Source organism: Sparassis crispa (genome assembly GCF_003851025.1).
Source record: "Sparassis crispa DNA, contig_000006F, whole genome shotgun sequence".
Classification (NCBI taxonomy): Eukaryota; Fungi; Basidiomycota; class Agaricomycetes; order Polyporales; family Sparassidaceae; genus Sparassis; species Sparassis crispa.
The window spans coordinates 555,769-573,963 of record NW_020939753.1 but is presented as its reverse complement, the minus strand read 5'-3'; the positions used below and the strand labels follow the sequence as shown (position 1 = coordinate 573,963).

At 50.4% G+C, this 18,195-nt stretch overlaps 8 protein-coding genes across 8 annotated transcripts; 5 read left to right on the top strand and 3 right to left on the bottom strand.

The window, feature by feature from the left end:
• Window positions 1-134: 134 nt before the first annotated feature.
• On the bottom strand, window positions 135-2,581 carry SCP_0702180 (ras GEF; the record flags this gene model as incomplete). The annotated part of the gene is made up of 6 exons (XM_027760144.1): window positions 135-177; window positions 233-362; window positions 415-549; window positions 609-729; window positions 790-882; window positions 938-2,581. The coding sequence occupies 6 exons, from the start codon at window positions 2,579-2,581 to the stop codon at window positions 135-137; spliced, it is 2,166 nt and encodes a 721-aa protein (XP_027615945.1).
• A 751-nt stretch (window positions 2,582-3,332) lies between these two features.
• SCP_0702170 (hypothetical protein) lies at window positions 3,333-4,274 on the top strand (the record flags this gene model as incomplete). Its single annotated transcript, XM_027760143.1, has 3 exons — window positions 3,333-3,617; window positions 3,667-4,102; window positions 4,153-4,274. 3 exons carry the CDS (start codon window positions 3,333-3,335, stop codon window positions 4,272-4,274), a joined length of 843 nt encoding a protein of 280 aa, XP_027615944.1.
• Window positions 4,275-4,535: 261 nt separating this feature from the next.
• SCP_0702160 (Ubiquitin conjugation factor E4) lies at window positions 4,536-9,012 on the bottom strand (the record flags this gene model as incomplete). Its single annotated transcript, XM_027760142.1, has 23 exons — window positions 4,536-4,648; window positions 4,696-4,845; window positions 4,893-5,542; window positions 5,591-5,665; window positions 5,716-5,722; window positions 5,781-5,825; window positions 5,881-5,998; window positions 6,048-6,165; window positions 6,222-6,314; window positions 6,367-6,524; window positions 6,594-6,638; window positions 6,694-6,854; window positions 6,910-7,030; window positions 7,086-7,184; window positions 7,241-7,357; window positions 7,408-7,509; window positions 7,572-7,992; window positions 8,049-8,167; window positions 8,227-8,344; window positions 8,396-8,480; window positions 8,533-8,611; window positions 8,668-8,928; window positions 8,980-9,012. 23 exons carry the CDS (start codon window positions 9,010-9,012, stop codon window positions 4,536-4,538), a joined length of 3,288 nt encoding a protein of 1,095 aa, XP_027615943.1.
• Window positions 9,013-9,225: 213 nt separating this feature from the next.
• Window positions 9,226-9,515, top strand: SCP_0702150 (Putative mitochondrial ribosomal protein new15; the record flags this gene model as incomplete). Its single annotated transcript, XM_027760141.1, has 2 exons — window positions 9,226-9,324; window positions 9,381-9,515. The coding sequence occupies 2 exons, from the start codon at window positions 9,226-9,228 to the stop codon at window positions 9,513-9,515; spliced, it is 234 nt and encodes a 77-aa protein (XP_027615942.1).
• Window positions 9,516-9,674: 159 nt separating this feature from the next.
• Window positions 9,675-10,887, bottom strand: SCP_0702140 (hypothetical protein; the record flags this gene model as incomplete). Its single annotated transcript, XM_027760140.1, has 7 exons — window positions 9,675-9,830; window positions 9,878-9,982; window positions 10,031-10,555; window positions 10,619-10,626; window positions 10,680-10,725; window positions 10,779-10,808; window positions 10,858-10,887. The coding sequence occupies 7 exons, from the start codon at window positions 10,885-10,887 to the stop codon at window positions 9,675-9,677; spliced, it is 900 nt and encodes a 299-aa protein (XP_027615941.1).
• A 305-nt stretch (window positions 10,888-11,192) lies between these two features.
• SCP_0702130 (AN1-type zinc finger protein) lies at window positions 11,193-12,184 on the top strand (the record flags this gene model as incomplete). Its single annotated transcript, XM_027760139.1, has 4 exons — window positions 11,193-11,394; window positions 11,456-11,634; window positions 11,687-11,985; window positions 12,037-12,184. The coding sequence occupies 4 exons, from the start codon at window positions 11,193-11,195 to the stop codon at window positions 12,182-12,184; spliced, it is 828 nt and encodes a 275-aa protein (XP_027615940.1).
• Window positions 12,185-12,559: 375 nt separating this feature from the next.
• SCP_0702120 (Peptidyl-prolyl cis-trans isomerase cyp15) lies at window positions 12,560-15,077 on the top strand (the record flags this gene model as incomplete). The annotated part of the gene is made up of 11 exons (XM_027760138.1): window positions 12,560-12,770; window positions 12,820-12,922; window positions 12,976-13,172; window positions 13,226-13,313; window positions 13,367-13,472; window positions 13,529-13,675; window positions 13,731-14,061; window positions 14,116-14,231; window positions 14,284-14,399; window positions 14,449-14,808; window positions 14,861-15,077. The coding sequence occupies 11 exons, from the start codon at window positions 12,560-12,562 to the stop codon at window positions 15,075-15,077; spliced, it is 1,992 nt and encodes a 663-aa protein (XP_027615939.1).
• Window positions 15,078-16,775: 1,698 nt separating this feature from the next.
• SCP_0702110 (SET domain-containing protein) lies at window positions 16,776-17,983 on the top strand (the record flags this gene model as incomplete). Its single annotated transcript, XM_027760137.1, has 3 exons — window positions 16,776-17,234; window positions 17,287-17,695; window positions 17,757-17,983. The coding sequence occupies 3 exons, from the start codon at window positions 16,776-16,778 to the stop codon at window positions 17,981-17,983; spliced, it is 1,095 nt and encodes a 364-aa protein (XP_027615938.1).
• Between the last annotated feature and the right edge of the window lie 212 nt (window positions 17,984-18,195).

Genomic DNA, 18,195 nt, shown 5'->3' with positions numbered 1-18,195 from the left:
ATATTCAGGATACAGAGGATATTTGAGTAACGAGCGTGAGCACGTAGAGCTGGTGGACCTGCGAATTGATGGCGAAGACGCGTGAATATCATAGCAGTAAGACTGGACATTAACGAATCACGATGCAGGATGATTCAGATGAGGGAGGGTGTCAAGGACTTGGGCTCTAGAAGTAGGCTGGGAGAAAGGTCAGAAACATCCGGCAATCTTGGCATTCTCATTAAGAAAGTACCTCTTCTGTACCAGACGTCCTTCGTGAGTGCTGTAGCTGTCTTGCTGCAGCCTCGCGATGTTGTGCTTGAGCCAGCCGTAAAGAAACTCCGAACGCTGCAACTTGTATGAACCATAACACTTTTCAAGGCCTGATTCACTTCTATTAGAACGCATGTCATCTGGTACTTTCAGATTACTTACCGCGAACAATCTTAGTCATCTGACGGTAATAGTTCAGAGGAATATATTCTTGGCTGGGCTTGGAAGAGGTTCCAACAGTGGACATGATACGAGGAAGCCCGTCCCGACAATGGATGATATCCTTTACGAAGATCACTGCAAAGGATAAGACTCTGGATAATCAAAAGCAGGAATGCCGACAAGCTCGTCCTTACTAGCTAATGGTACGGCGGGCAGGTTTTGCACTAATTCCGTACGACAAGGGCTCCAGTTCTTGGAAGAATCGAAGAATTCTTCCAACTCCTGATAGACGTCACGACAACGCTGCGACACTGCCTGAAGCATGATTCAGATCGTCAAGCCACGAAACACCAGAACCACACGGAAATATGGCACCTTCGCTGTCTGTTGCAAACGCGATATACAGCTACTCCGCAAAGCCACAACAATGATCTGTGCCGAACTGAAGTTCCGCATCGTTTTGCAGTCCTATAGTGTAATGAGAGTTAGGACCTTGTTCGACGGAGATAACACGTTTAAATACCTGGGCTATGGTAACGAACATCTCTAGCAACCGTGCACGATCAGCAGCACCGCTGTGTTCGAGAATGCAGTCCCGGACCCACAACGAAAGAGCATCTGAGAACTTCCGCCAGGCTACAAGTTTTGACTGTAATCCACGATCGGCGAAGTTGATCAGATCCTCTGGTACGAACGTGTGGAATAACTCCGACTCCAGTATGGTCAGATGACGTGCAATCTCCTCCGCACCCCCAGTCCCGAGAAAGTATCGTGCGTTAACTAGAGATGTGTCGTCCGTACCGAAGGTTTCCAGATACTGCAGTCGCGCCTGAAAATCCGTAGGCGGGAATGTCCCTGCAGCCGTCTCCGTCCTAGTTATCTCCTTCTCCAACCAGCGGCCCCCTTCATGTCCAGTCCTGCCGGGAGAGCATTCACAAATGGTGCTCGTCACCAGCTTGACCAATTGTAAGGGAATATCTGTGTCTGAGGCGATCGAATCGTGGGAAAACTCGATGATCCGCTGTCGGACGCACTCATCTGTTGTTGGTTTCCAGTAAAACTTGAGCCACATGTAGATCAAGGAAGTGACTTGAACTTTCGAGAAATTGTGATCCTGGTTCCAGCGGGGTAGGTCCTCCTGTCCCAAGGCCGAAGCAGCCTTCCCGTGGTAACGCTCCAACAGCATTTCGAAGAATTTCTCTGGGGTTGCAAACGAGCGGAAGTATAGAAAGAGCACATCAACGAGGTCAGCCAGGTAACCTTTCAAAAATTCTCGTTGGTCGGTAGCCATATGGATGAGCTCTGAAAATGTGGCCAGGGAAATTGAGCCGTCCGCATTTCGAACGACGTCCATGGTCTCTTCTGGATGCAAGTCAGAAGAAGCATTAGACAGAAGCATCTGGCGTATATATTCCAAGTCCAATGTAATATCGGAGTTGTATGACGCATTCTTCGTGTCGCCACATTTAGCTCGAAAAGAAGTTTGTCGGCTCTTGATAGACATGGGCGACGGCTCGACCAACGTAATAGCGGACGCCGTAGAACGGCCATTCAGTACGTCCAACGGGCTGACGAGCTCCGAGAGCATACAACTAAGCGAGAATGTGCGTAGACGTGAAAGCACACTCTTTCTCCGAGACTTTGGTACACTTGCAGCAGCGTTCTGCTCCACCGATTCGCGATGCACGATAGCCTGCACGTCATTGGATGAGAAAACCTGCAAATTGTTCATCTCCACTGCACGCAAGAAGCCCCTGTAGTTAAGCATGGTTGCATCCAGCAATTGAGAAGCTCTGGACAACGCGATGTCCAGCGCTTCCCCGTCCAGATCCTGATGCAGTGTGCTGAGATGGGACTGCAGCAACTCACACGCAAACACCAATCCATTATGTGCGGAGTGAAACCCTGACGTGGCGGCCACGGAGGAACGGCCATGACCCGAGAAATCGAGGGTGCGAGTGATAGCCTTCGAAAGTGAAGCCGCGGCTTCCGACAGGTTGTCGAAGTTTCGATAGACGAGGGAGCAGCGGACTCTTGAAAACCCGTGCGTTACGGCGGTAAGATTGGAATTGACATCCCAAGTAGCCTGTCCGCAGAGCCTCAAAGGAAGGGTTCGGGATCTTAGAGGCCTAGGGCCACTGATTGTGGACTTCTCAACAGAAGCCATAGCAGAAAGTAAGGAGTATGGGTCGCGAGGAATGACTCGTTACTGGATTTGCTTGCGTGTTCTGCAAAGAACAACCCCCAGTGTGTGGTGGTGGTTTGCGTTGGTATGAATGAGGGAAAGGTGGAAGTGGCCCAAGTCAAGGTTCAGATCGGAAGTGTCGTGTTGGTGTTGTGGCGTCGGAGTTCCAGTCAAATCGATGTTCAACCAACACGAGAGGAAAACAAACGAAGCAGGAGCAGATGGATAAGCAAAATTCACAACCCGTTCACAAGGCTGAGTAACCGCGAACAGCTAGCGACTCACTATAAAGTAGGAACATAAGAAGGGTCGCGCGACGCGCCAAGTCGCCCATGGCAACCAGTGGAGGTTGTAGCTGAGCACACACATCCACTGTGCAGCATCCATGTATGTACAATCTTGAGTTTCGCCGTTGCTCGACCGCTAACCAGCATTTCCTATGAAACAACTGAAGAGCCTCCACATGTTGTCCGTAGCTGAGATACTGCGATACCAGTACTGAGTCCACGTATCAGGTGGAATGTATGCGGTCGCGGTTACAGTCAACTCGGAGAGACTTCACCGTGAAAACATGACACTAGATTTGTTTATAGCAGGTATTTGGGAAGTAGCCATCTAGCGGTCAGTCGTCGCTGTGGAACAACAACAGCCTGAGAGGTGGAAACTGCCATCCTTCTCCCCTTCCATACATGGCCGCAGTGGCAGGCTGGCGACTTGGCGGCGTCTGCCAGTGATGTTCAAGCTTGAACCGATCTCGACGCCCTCCTTCCTCATCATGGACGTCGACGAGGTCAACATTCATGGAGGCAGTGAAGAATTTGACTTTCTCGACTCTGTCGAGGGGGAAATAGCCCTTTTCCGCGCGGTGACGCGTGCAAGACCGGTCGGAATCCATCGTCACTTCCACGTTCTCACCATCCGCAACTCCATCTACGCGGACACCGGTCGACTCGTCCCTGTCGACGATATTTGGGCAAAGCTGCGGAGGTGCTATGACTTGGAAATCTTGGAGAACATCGTGAGTCTGCCTGTCTGTGTCCCGTCTACTTGTTCACTCTTCGTTTCAGGAAGCAGATGGTTATGACGTCCCAGGAGAAAGCAGCTCCCCTGCAGTACCCGTCCCTTCTCCTTCTCCTTCTGAGAACCTTGCAATACATCCTTTCTTCAGATATGAATATACCCTCCCTCCCGATGCGTCTATTGATTCCCTCATCTCCAAAAGACGAATGCGAGCAACAGCTTCCATCCCTTCGTCGTCGCCTGGACCGTCATCATCGCATCACGACAAATCGGCAGGGGGCGCGCGTCAATCCAAAAGGGCAAAGACCAAGCTGAGAAATATGGCTGGCCTAGTAGGAGGAGACAGCGACAGCAGTGCACTCACGCAGGAGAGCGGAGACGAGAGTATTAACCCCACCCCGCGAGAGAGTTATGCAACTGGGACAGATGGGGGCTCACAGTCCGCGGAAGATGAGGATGTAGAGATGCGTGAACCATCTCCAGGTATGTGCTCCCGATTACTGCAGGTGTGGCATCCACCAACTCTGCTATAGTCCCATCGACTACCACAAAAACGACGCGGAAGACGACTAAATATACTCGCAGAGGTAGTGGAGCAAGCAGGGGACGAGGTGGGTCCACAGCTGGTGCTCGCGGTAAGAGAAAAAAGAAGTGATTTGCCAGTCTGCGGGCTTCTGTCTATTGTGGCCTATGGTGCTGTTCACACCATGTTGTGCGTTTGCATTGGGTCCTCAGTTGAGAAGCGTGTTTCGGAAGTTGTGGATATTGTTTTGCATCCGGCCCGAATTGTTGCATAGATTGCCATCAGCGCACTCGCGACCTTTTCCGAACTTCAAAGGTCGAGTTATGTGGTAGCAGTGCTAGGATTACAGATGGCTACTAGTTATAGTATGTTACAACAGTTGAATGTCCACATCTAGGAGTCCGACACATCCATTTTAACAATTTCTTCCGCCGGCTTGTCAAATGCAGTGTTCTTGTTCAGCCTCTCAGCCAAAAATGCCTCTATGCGTTGCTTCAGCTCGACGTCTGGATCAACTTTCAGTATCAGCTGAGGTCACGTCAATGCAACGTACTCGGTACCACGTCCTCGAGAAGGAGAGGCACCCGGTTGAAGGGGTCCTTCGAATCAGACAACAAGTGTGATTTGATTGTAGCGCGGTCGACAACCACTCTCGAGGACGGCAAAGTCACCGGATCGCGCATAAGAGTGTACATCAGCGGATCTGGAAGGGTCGTCAGTCGATGTTGGACAGAGTCAAAAACCACATACCGAGGAATTCATCGGGAATTTCACCCAGATCTTCCTCCGCTTCCAGCGTTGCCTTCGTCTCCTCGACCTTCAGAACGAACAGCAGTAATTTCTCGATCTCCGTATCACTCTTCAACACTCTCTTCTTCGCAATCCCGGCTGCACGCTCAAAGAGCTCCTTCCGATAGCTACGGCCATCCCCAGCAACGGCCCTGACGAACTCTCCTTGATCGCTCAGGTTCAAGAAGACTTGCAGGATATCGCTCAAAAGCTGCTTTGGGTTAAACTTGTATTTGTCCGGGTTCTTCACTATTAGATCCTGGCATCTGGGGCCAGCCAAAGCGTCCAGGTTGTAGTCCAGCATGGCAGCAAGGCGGTCTACAATCTCCGGAACCATAAAAGGCGCTTTGGTTTCTCCGGTAAAAGTCTTTAGCAAACCAACTGTTGAATTACCGAGTTGGACATAGCCCGAAGCTTGACGCTCGAGTCCCCGCAAGGCCTGCTCTCGCTCCCTGCGATACTGCTGCGGCTTTGAGGCGAAAGTAGCAGCGTCTTCCATCTCTGTCTGAATTTCATGAATCTTGGCCAATTCACTCAACGACTCGTCCAACAGGTAGGTCACGTCGTTGATCATGAGATTTACGAAGCGAATAAATTGCTCCATATTGTTTCTAAAAGATAGGTGAGCGCAAGACGTCGTCGAAAGATAGATAGCGTACTTCGTCTCGTTCATGAGTGCCTCACGATGTACTGGGTTATTCCAAATAATTCTGAACAGATACGCAATGCTGCGGCTGCTCCACCATTAGAGTAATTCGTTGAAATGAAATATATAATCGCTTACCGAGAGTCTGCCATGAAAGGAATCAATTAACTCACCAAACAAGCGTCAACGGCTGAGATACGCACTAAATTTGTCGTAGAATTGGGAGCTTGCTCCAGTTTGCTCCACTTCTGCTCACGGTAATGATGTGTCGCTGTAAAATGTACAGTACGAGGGGGCACGTACCGATGTAGAAATGTATCAATGCAGGTATCAAGTATCTCAAGGCCATGGGGTGAGAGTTCAGGGTTGCGTCGAGGATACTACGACGCCCACTCCAACTAAGCGATGCATAGAACAAGACCTGTTTTCACCTGAGATTAACTCGTAACGTAGGCTCAACAAGTAGTCACCTCAATGATCTTCGCCTTCAAGAAGGGATTCTTGATATACCAGGTAGACGTCAAGAATGTCAATGACCATATGAGTATCTCATTCTTGCCCGACAACTCGAGGCTGTCCGGACTTTGGCTGGCGCAAGGTTCGCATGAGTTCTAAACCAATACCTTAAGACAAGCAGCACGTACCGGACGACATAAAGATAATAATCAATCACATCTTCCACCAGGTATTCCGGCAAGATCCTGAATGAAACTGGAACTTCCTTCGGCAACGGTAATCTACAATTTTCGTCAGTGTTTTTGCTGAAGCTTCAGCGAGGATGACCGTTACTCCACAAGAGGGTTCGGATGCAGATGCTTGCGGTCAACTTGGTGGATCAAATAAGTGGAAACAAAATTGGTAAAGCTGACTGATCGGAACACGAGTTCCGGATCTGCCAGCTGGGCCTGATATGCAAGCTGCTGGGTAAGAATTTTGTCTTGCTCAACCTGTTAATTTCGCAACGCAATCTGAGCAATCGCTAAACTCGGCGAGGTATCCTGGGATGCAGCACAGACCTTCACTGCATTGATAGCCGCTTCAGTGCGAGCTTGGAACGGCGTCTGCAGGAAAGTGAATCAGAGTCCAAATCGGGTGCTCGCGGTATATGATACTTACGCCCCTCCATGAACCATCTCCTTCGAGCATCTCCAAATGTCTATTGATCTCGTCGTACTGCTTCGCCAAATCATCGAATGTCGAAACAGTCTTTTGGTAGCCATAATGGTTCATCGCGAGCGTGAGATAGAATATGTCCGAAATAAAGTTGGGCGGTATGGCTGTTCCAACGCTGATGAGCACGCTCGTGCAGCCAATGTAAGGACGAAAGCATACCCGGTGCTTCATTGCTTTGACGCCATTTCTCTGCTTCATCGCTTGTTGCGTTGATACGTGTCTCTTCCTTGACGTCAACACGAACCGAATGTGCGTAGTACGCAGAGTCAATCCGGTCCATCTAGTTGCCAACCAAGCTCATCAAGAGGAAGCCAATACGAGGCTGCTCTTCATACCTTCGTATAGTTTGCATCCATGAACGGTTCGCAAAAGCGGAACATGATCGACTGTAAGTTGACCATGAAGCAATCTGAAGCAACCGTCTCCGGTTCGACCTTGCAAGCACTCCAAATTCAAAACTGTAGGATGGCGATTTTATAAATAATCCTACCTGCATTCCCGCTCGCTTCACGTTCAAAGAGATAACACGAGCAAAATACTGAAGGACCGCTTCACGAGACTCCGGCGAAGCACGGACCAGGTTGTTGAAAATTTGGAACAAAGATGACTGGCTATAATATGTATGATAGAAATGGAACAACGGATCGTGGAGCATACCTGCAAACTCTTGAGTGTCCCTCGGAGACTTGCCGTCGCTGACTCTATGTCAGTTGGAGAGCGGTCTTTTGGCTTCGAGTAATACGTGTTCGCGATGGTGGGCTGTGATTGTCATACGATAGCCATCAGGCTCAGAGAACGTGCACAACACTACACCGACTCACCCATTCTCTCTCAAACACTCCCAACCGTAAAAGAGGCCCCAAGAAACTTACTCGTTCAAAGATGGGAGCGGTAGCTTGTACAGGATTCCATTGGGGCAACCGAGTAATCATTAATGCCACGCTCTTGATGCTGACCAGCGCCTCCAATCCACTGATCACCCCGCGCCAGCTTGCATCGCCGCCAGCAAGGCCTTCAGGTCGAAAGAGCGACTCATGGAAACATAGCTGGGACACGACCGGTCCGAGAACGCCATCAATTTCGTTGTCCGGCTCGAACCTTTTAGCAAGGTCTTGCAGGAACTGCTCGATGTCAGAGGGTCCAAGTGTCACGGACGACGACGTCGTGTGGGACAGCAGAGGAGCTGACAAAGAAGACAGAGAAAGTAATGGAGCGACTAACTCAGGCGGACCGATTGCTCGACTAGTGTGTGGTCAATACACAGCATACTCGACTTCAACCTAGCAGTATTGACTTACTTAGTGGGCTGAGGGAACATCTCTGGTTCTTGCAACGTCAGGCCGGCATAGCTAATTACTAAATCCCGCAGTTTCTCTAGGACGTTCAGTGCCTTCTGTCTCTCTACTGGCGGGTAGCTCTGCGACAAAAGAGTGAGACATGCTTCCCATACGAATGCAAGCAAGAGATAGAGCGGACTTTCTTGAGCAACGCACTCCTCGTGGTGTTCAGTCGTTTCCAGCAGCCAACGAGATACTCAAACACCGTCTGTTGCGGAGGCAATGAGGCAATAACGGAGAGATATCCAAGGTCATCTCTATAGTACTGATTTCACATATCTGCGTAGGAAGTGTCAGATGGTACTTACGACATTCCCTGAGGGTCTAGCTCGAGGCGAGAGATCAACAGACGATCTGCAATGTCGCCGCTTAGAGAGATGGGCTTGGGTAGGTCTGACAAAAAGCATTATGCAAGTGTGAGGACAAGTGTACAAGGGGCACTAACTTGGGTCTTCTGATTCAAGCTCAATGGCGAGGTGTTTAAGCCAAACAATCTCCCAGCTACTCTTCTCCGCCACATCTTCCTGAAAATTTGATGACATCAAGCAGAACGCAATACAGCACACTTTCTTCCACTCACGCTGAGAGTAACATTGAAGACGTATCCAACTGCTTCATTCTCCCAGGTGGGTAAATCGAGGTGCGCCGGGGTAGCAGGGCTCTTCTTCTTAGGTGGCAGATACGAAGGCGCGACAAGCAGCTCCGTAGGTCTTCTCTGGGGTGCGGGCTGCACCACCTTAGGCTTCGGAGGAGGGGTATTGGCGCGAGCAGGGGTCGAGGAAGACGACGCCGCGGGCGTTGGGGGTGCAGACTGCAGCTTCGCTAACCGCTTGAGGCGTATCTACAGGAATATTCAGCTCCAGACATCGCAGAAGCTCCATAGAAAGCATACACGGTCGGCGTCATCTTGAGGGTTGTGGTCCATATCAGCAATCGTTATCAAGGTTCGAATAGAGAAGTTGAGAGTGCAACGACTTCGCCGCTCTGAACGGCAAGATAGGTATGTAATAGACGCCCATTGCGCGACGCCAAATCCGGAAGCTGTTTTCCTCCTCAGCGCTCAGCGGCTTGCTAGCTACTCTGCGCTATGCTCACAATGCTGTCGCTATGTCCTCTCAGATTATTGTCGACAACGCGCATGTTGTCCACGTCTGCTGTCCTCCAGTATCCGAAGTTGAAGACACATCAAGGAGCCAAGAAACGATGGCGGTCCCTGCCTTCAGGCCTTTTCAAACGAGTTAGCATGACCTCCTGGTTTCCTCCCTTGATATTCATGCATAACTTTGCGTCCAGCCCAAAGCCGGACATCAGCATTTGAACACTCGCAAGAGTTCTGCGCGGAAAAATGCGCTGTCACAAACCGCTTACTCTCATGGCTCACAAACTGCGACACTCAACAAGCTACTACCTTACGGGTCGCGTGTATGAGGGGAGTAGAGGTTGCATAGAATGGCCGACAAGTTCGAGACGTGAGTTCCTGCTTTCAACTCGATCCGTCGCGCCAATTGAGGCATGTCCCGGTCTACAGACATTTCACTCCTGTATGCCCGTATCTTGCACGGTCCGATGAGAGTAGCGAGTTCAATTCTACTGAAGATCTTCATCAGCCTCATCTCTGGCATTACTCACACTACGACCCTCTTCCGGAGGCTGAGCTTTCGTTCCCCCGCCTCCGAAGAATGCACGTATATCTTGCTGCTTCGGGTCATACTCTGAACTGCCTATCCCTCCCTTCTGTCGTTTCTATACTGCCATTAATGAAGTTCTAGAAGAAGCCAAGCATAGCCTACCTCTACGTTGTCGAGATGTTCGTGACGATTGATTTCAGTGACGCGCATATGCAAAATCGGAGTGTCTTCATCGGAAAACTCGAGTGCTTCGCTATCTTGTGCGCCCTGGCCACCTACATTAGCACCTGACAAAGCAGGGGGAGATGTACGTACGTCAACATCTACCGTTACTCTTGACCAAGCAGTATTCAATAGACCTCTGTAGTGACGCTCGTGGACAGTCCCGCTCCCATCCCTCTTAAGCAATGCTAGGATAATTTCACTAATACAGAGCCCGTGGCTCACGATCGCAACATGGATCCCTTTCTTCCCTGACCGTGCCGCGGCGCGAATGTGCGGCATGATAATTTCTTCGATGGCTACGTTGGCTCTCGCTGCCAAGTCATCCAGGCTCTCGCCTTCGGGGAATTTCTGTCCTCGGCCGTGCAATACAGGGTATACTCCACGTTCATAGTGTTGTTCTAGCGTCACGCCGGGAAGGAATTCCATAATCCACGGCTTCCCTTCTGCAATACCCCAGTGTTGTTCACGTAGGAGGAGTGACGTGGTTAGTGGGGGTTTCGGCTCACTCTGGACTTGGCGAAGTGCTTCGGCAGTCCACAGAGCGCGTTTCAGCGGAGAAGTATGAATGGCAGCGAAACGAACATGAGAGAGTGATTTCCCCATTTCCTTCGCTTGCTGTGGACAGATGTGGCTTCAGCGGTCAAGTGTGTGTGCGTCACCCAAGCACGCTAGACTTGCATTCATTCCTGTCGTGCAGAGTCGTTCTCGGTTACTTTCATTGTAAGTAACCTGTGCTTACCATGGTTAGATAGAGGTGAGTCCTTCCATCCAGCCCACACGCTGCGCTGTGAACTGATGTCAGAATATTTTCGTTCTCTCGCCTGCTACTGCTACAAACCAGATTGTCCGTCGATTCTCCATGTCTGATCTATACATCCTTGATCAGACACCTTTGTTGCTCTCAACTATGTACTCACAAACGTGAACGTAACCGAAGGTGCACTCATTGCGACTGAGATGTAGCGGCGAATCTGCAAGGTCTGCCAGTGACTCGACGTAGATCTCAGTTGTATGCACATGGACGATGCGATGCGGGAGACACGAGGCGGTAAGGCGTGCCCAAAAATAGGCATCATCACGTGGATGATCTGACTCAGCAAGTTCGGGACAGCTCACGAGCGCTTGCGAGAACATTCTGGTCTTGCGCGTTCATCGCTGTCGCGCTGGACGCGCGTCCTTTCAGCGGTCTTACATCAGTCTTTCAACGACTTGTGTCCCCCACACACCTACTCCCACATTCTGCACTTCCCACATGTCGAATTCATCCGCTGATCGCGACGACCGACTTCTGAGCATTGGCAAGCAATGCTCTGCGCCCTCATGTTTCCTGGTCGACTTTCTACCCTTCAAATGTCAACACTGCAACCATTCGTTTTGTGGCGAACACTTCCTACCTGAGGCACACAAGTGCGACAAATTCGATGCCAGCAAGCACAATCGCGTGGCACCATCTTGTGAGTTGTGCCGTAATCCCTTGCAATTTCCTTCAAGGAGGCTGATTGGAACACACGACAGGCCCTCTATGCAACACGCCAGTAGCAGTTCCGCCTGGTGAAGATCCTAACATTCGGATGGAACTTCACATCAGCACGCAATGTTCCGTCATGACTGGGAAGCCTGGCAAGACTTCATCTATGCCAGTTTGCGCGAGAGGGAACTGCAAGAAGGTGCTGTTTTCACCCATTCGGTGCGATGTATGTACCTTAGTTTCTGTTGATGCTGTTCTCGACTGATTTACATGCGTAGAAATGCCAGCAGCAATTTTGTCCCCAACATCGTTTCCCGATGGACCATGCTTGTGCTTCAGCTGTGCCCAGACCCTCCAGTACCCCAGCAAAGTCAGGCTCAAGTGTCGTGGCTCAGACGTCGGCGGCAAGTTCTGCAGCCATGGCCGCCATTGAGCGCGGCATGGCGTCGTCAGGTACTTCGTCCTCTGTCCCGCGACCACCCTCTCGTCCAACACGTGTTACGCGGACGCAGAACAAGCCTCAGCCTTCCGCCAAGGCCTCATCTTCTACTCCCAATCTCTTTTCAGCAACCGATAGGTAAGCTTACTTCGTCCCGCTTTGTCTCAGTGATCACTCACAAAGCTGTAGTTCCTCTTCTCCCTGTACACTACCACCAACTACTCAACCATCGGATAATGACCTACCTCAATGTTGTTCACGCAAATCTACCTCGGCGTCCTCTAATTCTTTGAACCCTGCGTCATTCGTTCCGAAACCTATCTTCGCATCCGGTTAACCGTGTATTGCTATCGTCAATCCGATTGTATCATTTTTTACCCCATAGGCGCGCTCGGGCAGAGCGGGAGAGTAGGAAGAGGGCTATTCGAGAGCGTGCGAAGAAGGGCATCGCGCTGAGCGATGAGGAGAAGGCTTTTTTGGCCGAGGAGGGAGGGAAGGACGACTGTGTCGTGATGTAGCCTTTAACCGTTTCGACACAACAACCATATATATATATGTATCACCATTGCATGTGGGTTGCGATGTCGAATTTTGTGCAAGAATATGTGGGGACGAAAGCGACTTGCCGAGCCGCGTCACGGTATCACAACTGCGAGAACGCGTCTCGAATACCTTGTACAACCTCACTGCGCCTTCCTAGCCACCACCACGCATGTCGGACTCAGAGCAGGATGCAACTGTCCTCGGTAAAAGAACACGGAACGGACGCGATGAAACTGAAGGTGTCACCGGCAGAGCTGCAGAGAAGACGGAAGCGGCTGCTGTTCCTGTGGAAGGAGACGATGAAGACGACGACGATGTCGGACCTATGCCCTTACCAGCGGAGAGCAATCGTAATGGTGTGGCAAAAAAGAAACGAAAAGGTACGAGTAACGCTGTTGGAACTGTTGACAATGCTGAAATCTCGGGCAGTGCTACCACATGAGAAGTTATACCTGGAACATCTCCCCAGCGCCGACCGGTATTACAAGAGCTTTATGCACAGAGATGTTATCAATTTCTGCGTCATGACAAAGTACCGCAAAAAAAGATCCTAGTGTACACTTTCTGACATGTCTTCGCTCATAGAACGGACTTCTTGCTCACTACCTCTATTGACGGGCATCTCAAGCTGTGGAAGAAGCAGGAGCAAGGGATCGAGTTCGTAAAACACTACCGTGCACATCTTGCGCCAATTATTGGTGTTTCCGCGAGTGCAGATGGACAATTGTTTGCCAGCATTGCGGAAGATGGGAGTGCAAAGGTGTTCGACGTAGTCAACTTCGGTGCGATTCGATCGCGTATCTCTAGCGCTGCTATGCTCACACCGTTCCCACAGACATGATTAATATGATCAAACTGGACTTCACGCCCCATGCATGCTGCTGGGTGCATCGGCGAGGTCAAGCCCAAGGACTGCTAGCTGTGTGCGTAAAGCAGACTTTCTAGTAGCTGTGCAAGATTGATGATAATTTTTTAGTTCAGATCGGGACAGTGGTACAATACGTCTATATGATGGACGCGGCAACGGGGCGCCTGTAGAGACGATTGATAGGTTGCATCGGTTCCCAGTACATCTGATGACGGTTCGCCACATTCATATTCTCAAGCCCACTTTTTGACAATGATATGTCTTACTTAGTATAGCGACAGATATGACTGTGTCATATCTGCAGACGAAGGTGGATTCGTCGAGTATTGGCAACCGTCGGAGTCATATGAGTTACCCAAGAACGTTCCGGGTCTGTGGTCATTCAAAAGTAACACAGACCTTTATGAATTCAAGAAGGTGCGCTAGCCATTGTCTGCGCACTTCTTGCTAACTCTAACTCTGGAAACTACAGTCAAAGTCGACTCCAACTTGCATTACGCTCTCCCCCGATTCTTCCTCTTTTGTCACCTTCTCTCTCCCTGACCGCCAGATTCGTATCTTTTCTTTCCTCAGCGGGAAAATGACCCGGAAGTACGACGAATCACTGGCTGCCATCCAAGAAATGCAGCAGGCTGGCACGGCAGTGTACAAGGTGGAGGATATGGAGTTTGGGCGCCGTCTAGCCGTAGAGAGAGAACTGGAGCTGCCAGGGCCAGATGGTGTCATGCCTGGCAGATGGGCCAATGTAATTTGGGATGAGAGCGGGGCTTTCGTGATATATCCGACATTGCTCGGGATCAAAGGTCAGCTCTGACGCTTTGACTTCGTGCAATTGACTAATACGTCATTTTACCCAGTCGTGAATACATTCACAAACCGAGTTGTACGACTGTTGGGTAAAGACGAAACTGTTAGATGGACAAATCTTACACTATATCAAGGTGCGCCTGCGAAGAAGGGCCTGACTACTGCTGTAAGTTTAGTAGTATGCTCGCTCTGAGTCATGTATTGATTCACCACCACAGGCAGCGGCAGCATCAGCAAATCCTTTGCTCGCGGAAAAGTCAACTCGGGACCCTACGCTCGTATGCACAGGCTACAAGCGTCAGAGGTTCTATCTGTTTACCCGCTCTGAGCCTGAGTAAGTGCATTCCCGTTCTCTGCATGAGTAACACTGACACTACTCCCAGGGATGACAAGTTCGGCGACCGCGACATCTTCAATGAAAGACCTACACGTGAAGAGCAGACGATCGCGACGTCTACTTCTGCGCTTGGCTCCGGCGGTCCCTCACCTGTCGCGAACGCTGCCACTATCCACACGACCGTTGGCGATATGCACCTTCGCCTGTTCCCTCACCAGGCGCCGAAGGCGGTAGAGAACTTCGTGGGTCATGCGCGCAGTGGATACTTCGAGGGTATCATCTTCCACCGTGTGATCCCTAAGTTCATGATCCAGACAGGAGATCCTTTGGGAGACGGCACGGGTGGCACATCTATCTGGGGCAGAGAATTTGAGGACGAGTTCTCTGATGACTTGAAGCACGATCGGTAAGACAGCATCCACACAGAGATTGACTAGTATTGACCACCCAGATTTCAGGCCATACACGGTCAGTATGGCCAACGCAGGACCCAACACCAACGGCTCGCAGTTCTTCATAACCACGACAGCTACGCCATGGCTGGACAAGAAGCACACCATCTTTGGGCGTGTGTTGTCCGGACTGGAGGTCGTGCATGCGATTGAAAACGTCAAGACGAATAAAATGGACAAACCTTACGAGGATATCAAGATCATCAACATCGACGTCGAATAACCGTCTTGCAGTCGTGCTATGGGCGTATACCTGTGTACACGTACATATCTGTAGTCCTGATCTCTCTATCTTTATATCACAGGGCGACTCGGTCGAGAGTTTCCACTGTATGTATAATGCGAAGAGTACCTGAGAACCCAGCTTGCCTAAGGCGAGGATCAAACCGTGTCTGCAGTCTTTCCACCAATTGTCGCACCGACAGGTCAGCATTCGCATCACCAATTATCGATGGACACGAAAACTTCAGGAGGGTATGTTCTGTGGAATTGAATCCCGATGGTCGGTGATCTGCATGGCTCCAACTAAGGGTGCAGTGATAAACATCGAGTCGGACTCCCGCCAGGAAAGATGTTTCTTCCATTGAGGCTGGCACATATGCCACTGGATATTCAAGAAGAACAGCCGCCAAAGACACGATATCAGGGATCCCTGGAGGGTGCGACGCGGAGAGCATCGTAGACACAGGCAATTCACCATCCAATCCGCTTACATGGCACAATTCTAGAGCGAGGTCTTGAACCCGAGCCGGTGCTACTGGCATCTTGGCACATATCAACGTTGCAGAAATGGTCAATTATAATGGAGGTCTCACCAGCTGAGGAGGCTGCAGTAAATGCACAAAGGAAGTCCAGCCGTCGAGGTATGCATAAGTCTGCTCGCTTTCCGACTTGCTTACGGATTGCCCGCAACGGAATCGCAGAAGATTCATGTTCACGAAAAAGAGCTGATCAAAGGTTGGATCGTGTATGGCTATCACACTTTCGAACGCTGGCGAGACCTAGAAAACAATATCAGTTCATGAGCACACTGTGTGTCCCGAGGCGCATAATGGGAACGAGGAACAGTCCGATGGCGTCATCACTGACCTGACGCATGGCTGCGATAATTTGCACGAGCATCTCGACTGGAGGAGTGACCATATCGCTGAGACTGAAGGCATCAAACAAATAGCCAGTTCTACCTGAAGGAAATATAGAAAGTAATTATTCACTTTCGTTCGATGATTGGAGAAAATTATCACTCCCACCGAACAGAAAGAGCTACCAAGCAAAGATCCATACAGAAACGCTCGAGTCTGTTTCGGGGAACTCTCTTGAACTCGAGCATTGAGCGGACCTCGAGAAGACTGGAGGAATAAATGCGACACAGAGGCTCAACGTCAGATGTTCGTTGTTCTGCCATGTTAGGGCCGCTGTTGAGTGATGCTCGCGGCGGCTGTTACACAAATCTGGTGTGGCAAAACATGTTGTGGCTTGTGTGGACACTGCCGCTATTACTTACTACGAGCGGCCTCAAATCAGGCTAATTCTCGCTGTCGGCTGGCTCGCATTGCTCTCTCGCGACAATGGTGGTGACGGCGCGTTCTTTCTCTCTTCCAAGCACTATCCGCCTTGAATCTCATCCAACCGCGAGAAATAGAGCCACGGCAGCCATAGCTTTGGGACCGGCTTCACTTGTAGCATCCATTCCGCCGCTCTCCACCTGTTTGCTACCGTTGGGCAAAGGACGGCGTTGTGATGGATGTCACCAGTTGTCTACACCCGACCTGAAGCTGAAGAAGTGCAGTGGTTGCACCTCGTACTGGTATTGCGGAACGGCATGTGCGGCTAAGAGAGTTCAGTAAGTACCGTGTTCTACACAAACTCACGTCAGCGTCGTCCAGGCCAGAACAGACAGTGGAAGGCACATCACCGTAGGATGTGCAAATTCTTTAATCGCTATGTTGCCTCTCCTGAATATCAGTCATTGTCTCAGCATGAACAGGTGGACGCTATTCTCCTCTCTCAGTTGCTCGCGGAAATGTTCCCCGATAACGACTACGTTCTCGCATCTGAAAGTGACAGCTCCTTCTCGACGTTCATCGATCTCCTCAAGAGCAGTGATGTGGACATCAGACTTCCTCCTTTGTGTAGAGCTTCGAGCAGGGCCTCTGCAGCGTCAGAGGCCATCGCTATTGACCTCTATTCACGTTTCGGCAACAATAATTTTGTTTTACATTCTCACTTGACTCCGTACGCCCATGGCATATTCCCTCTCGCTAGTCGACTCTTCAACCATTCCTGTGTACCAAATGCTGTGGCGAGGTACATAATCACTCCATCCGAATCAGTTTGCATGGAGATCGTGACATTACGACCAGTTGCTGCAGGTGAAGAGGTATGGCGTCGTGAATGGTATGCTGTCAATGATCTATATTGACTGCCTGCAGATTACAATCCCCTACTTGGACCCTGCCTTATCCTTCCACACCCGTCAGCAGGCTCTGCGGATGAATTACGGCTTCACCTGTTCTTGTCCTCTATGTTCGTTTACTCGACATATAAGCCCTACTCCTCCACCCTCGCGGGGATCCGTACAGCTCGAAGCATTGGAAACTATGCTGCGTACCTGCGTTTTCGGTATCCAGGATAGAACATCGGATCTTCCGCACAATGACTGCCAGTTCTCACACATGCCTGCTGAGCTTTATTCGCTACTGCATGAGTCATACTTGCCGGACATCTCTGAGATATTTAGCCGCTCGTCGCACGAAGGACAATACAAGGACGCACTGGAAGTAGGCCTGACATTACTGGCGTTGTATGTACTGTTGTATCCGTGCAATTATCCACAGATTGGTGAGTTGCTATGTTTGTTGCGTCTTGCTATACATGATCATATTTTTTGGTGTCTTGGCAGGTATGCATGCGCTAGAAATGTCGAAGACAGCATGGAATGCCGCTGTTGCGATGAAATCTCCTACAGAAGACGAGGCGCGGCTGATTAGTGAGATGGAACAGGCTGCCCGATCCTATCTCCGCGCCGCATCGCAAACTCTGAGTGTGCTTGGGTCTGAAGGAGACGCGGGCGGTCCTCTGGAGGAAATTCGCATTCTGAGTGGATTGTTGAACGGTGATAGTGCTTGAGCGACCGCGGTTGTGTGGTACTTTCCGCCATATTACTCTCCATTTCCGTGCTGATGGGCTGGCAGACATTCCAGTGTACATGCTGTAATGTTCACACTCGCGTCATATCTGCAATGGAAATAGAGTGGCTTTATCCGTCCGCGTCATGATGGATCATCCTGCTAGTCAGAAACTTCTGTGCTGTCGGTGACAATGATTTTCGGGTCGCGCGC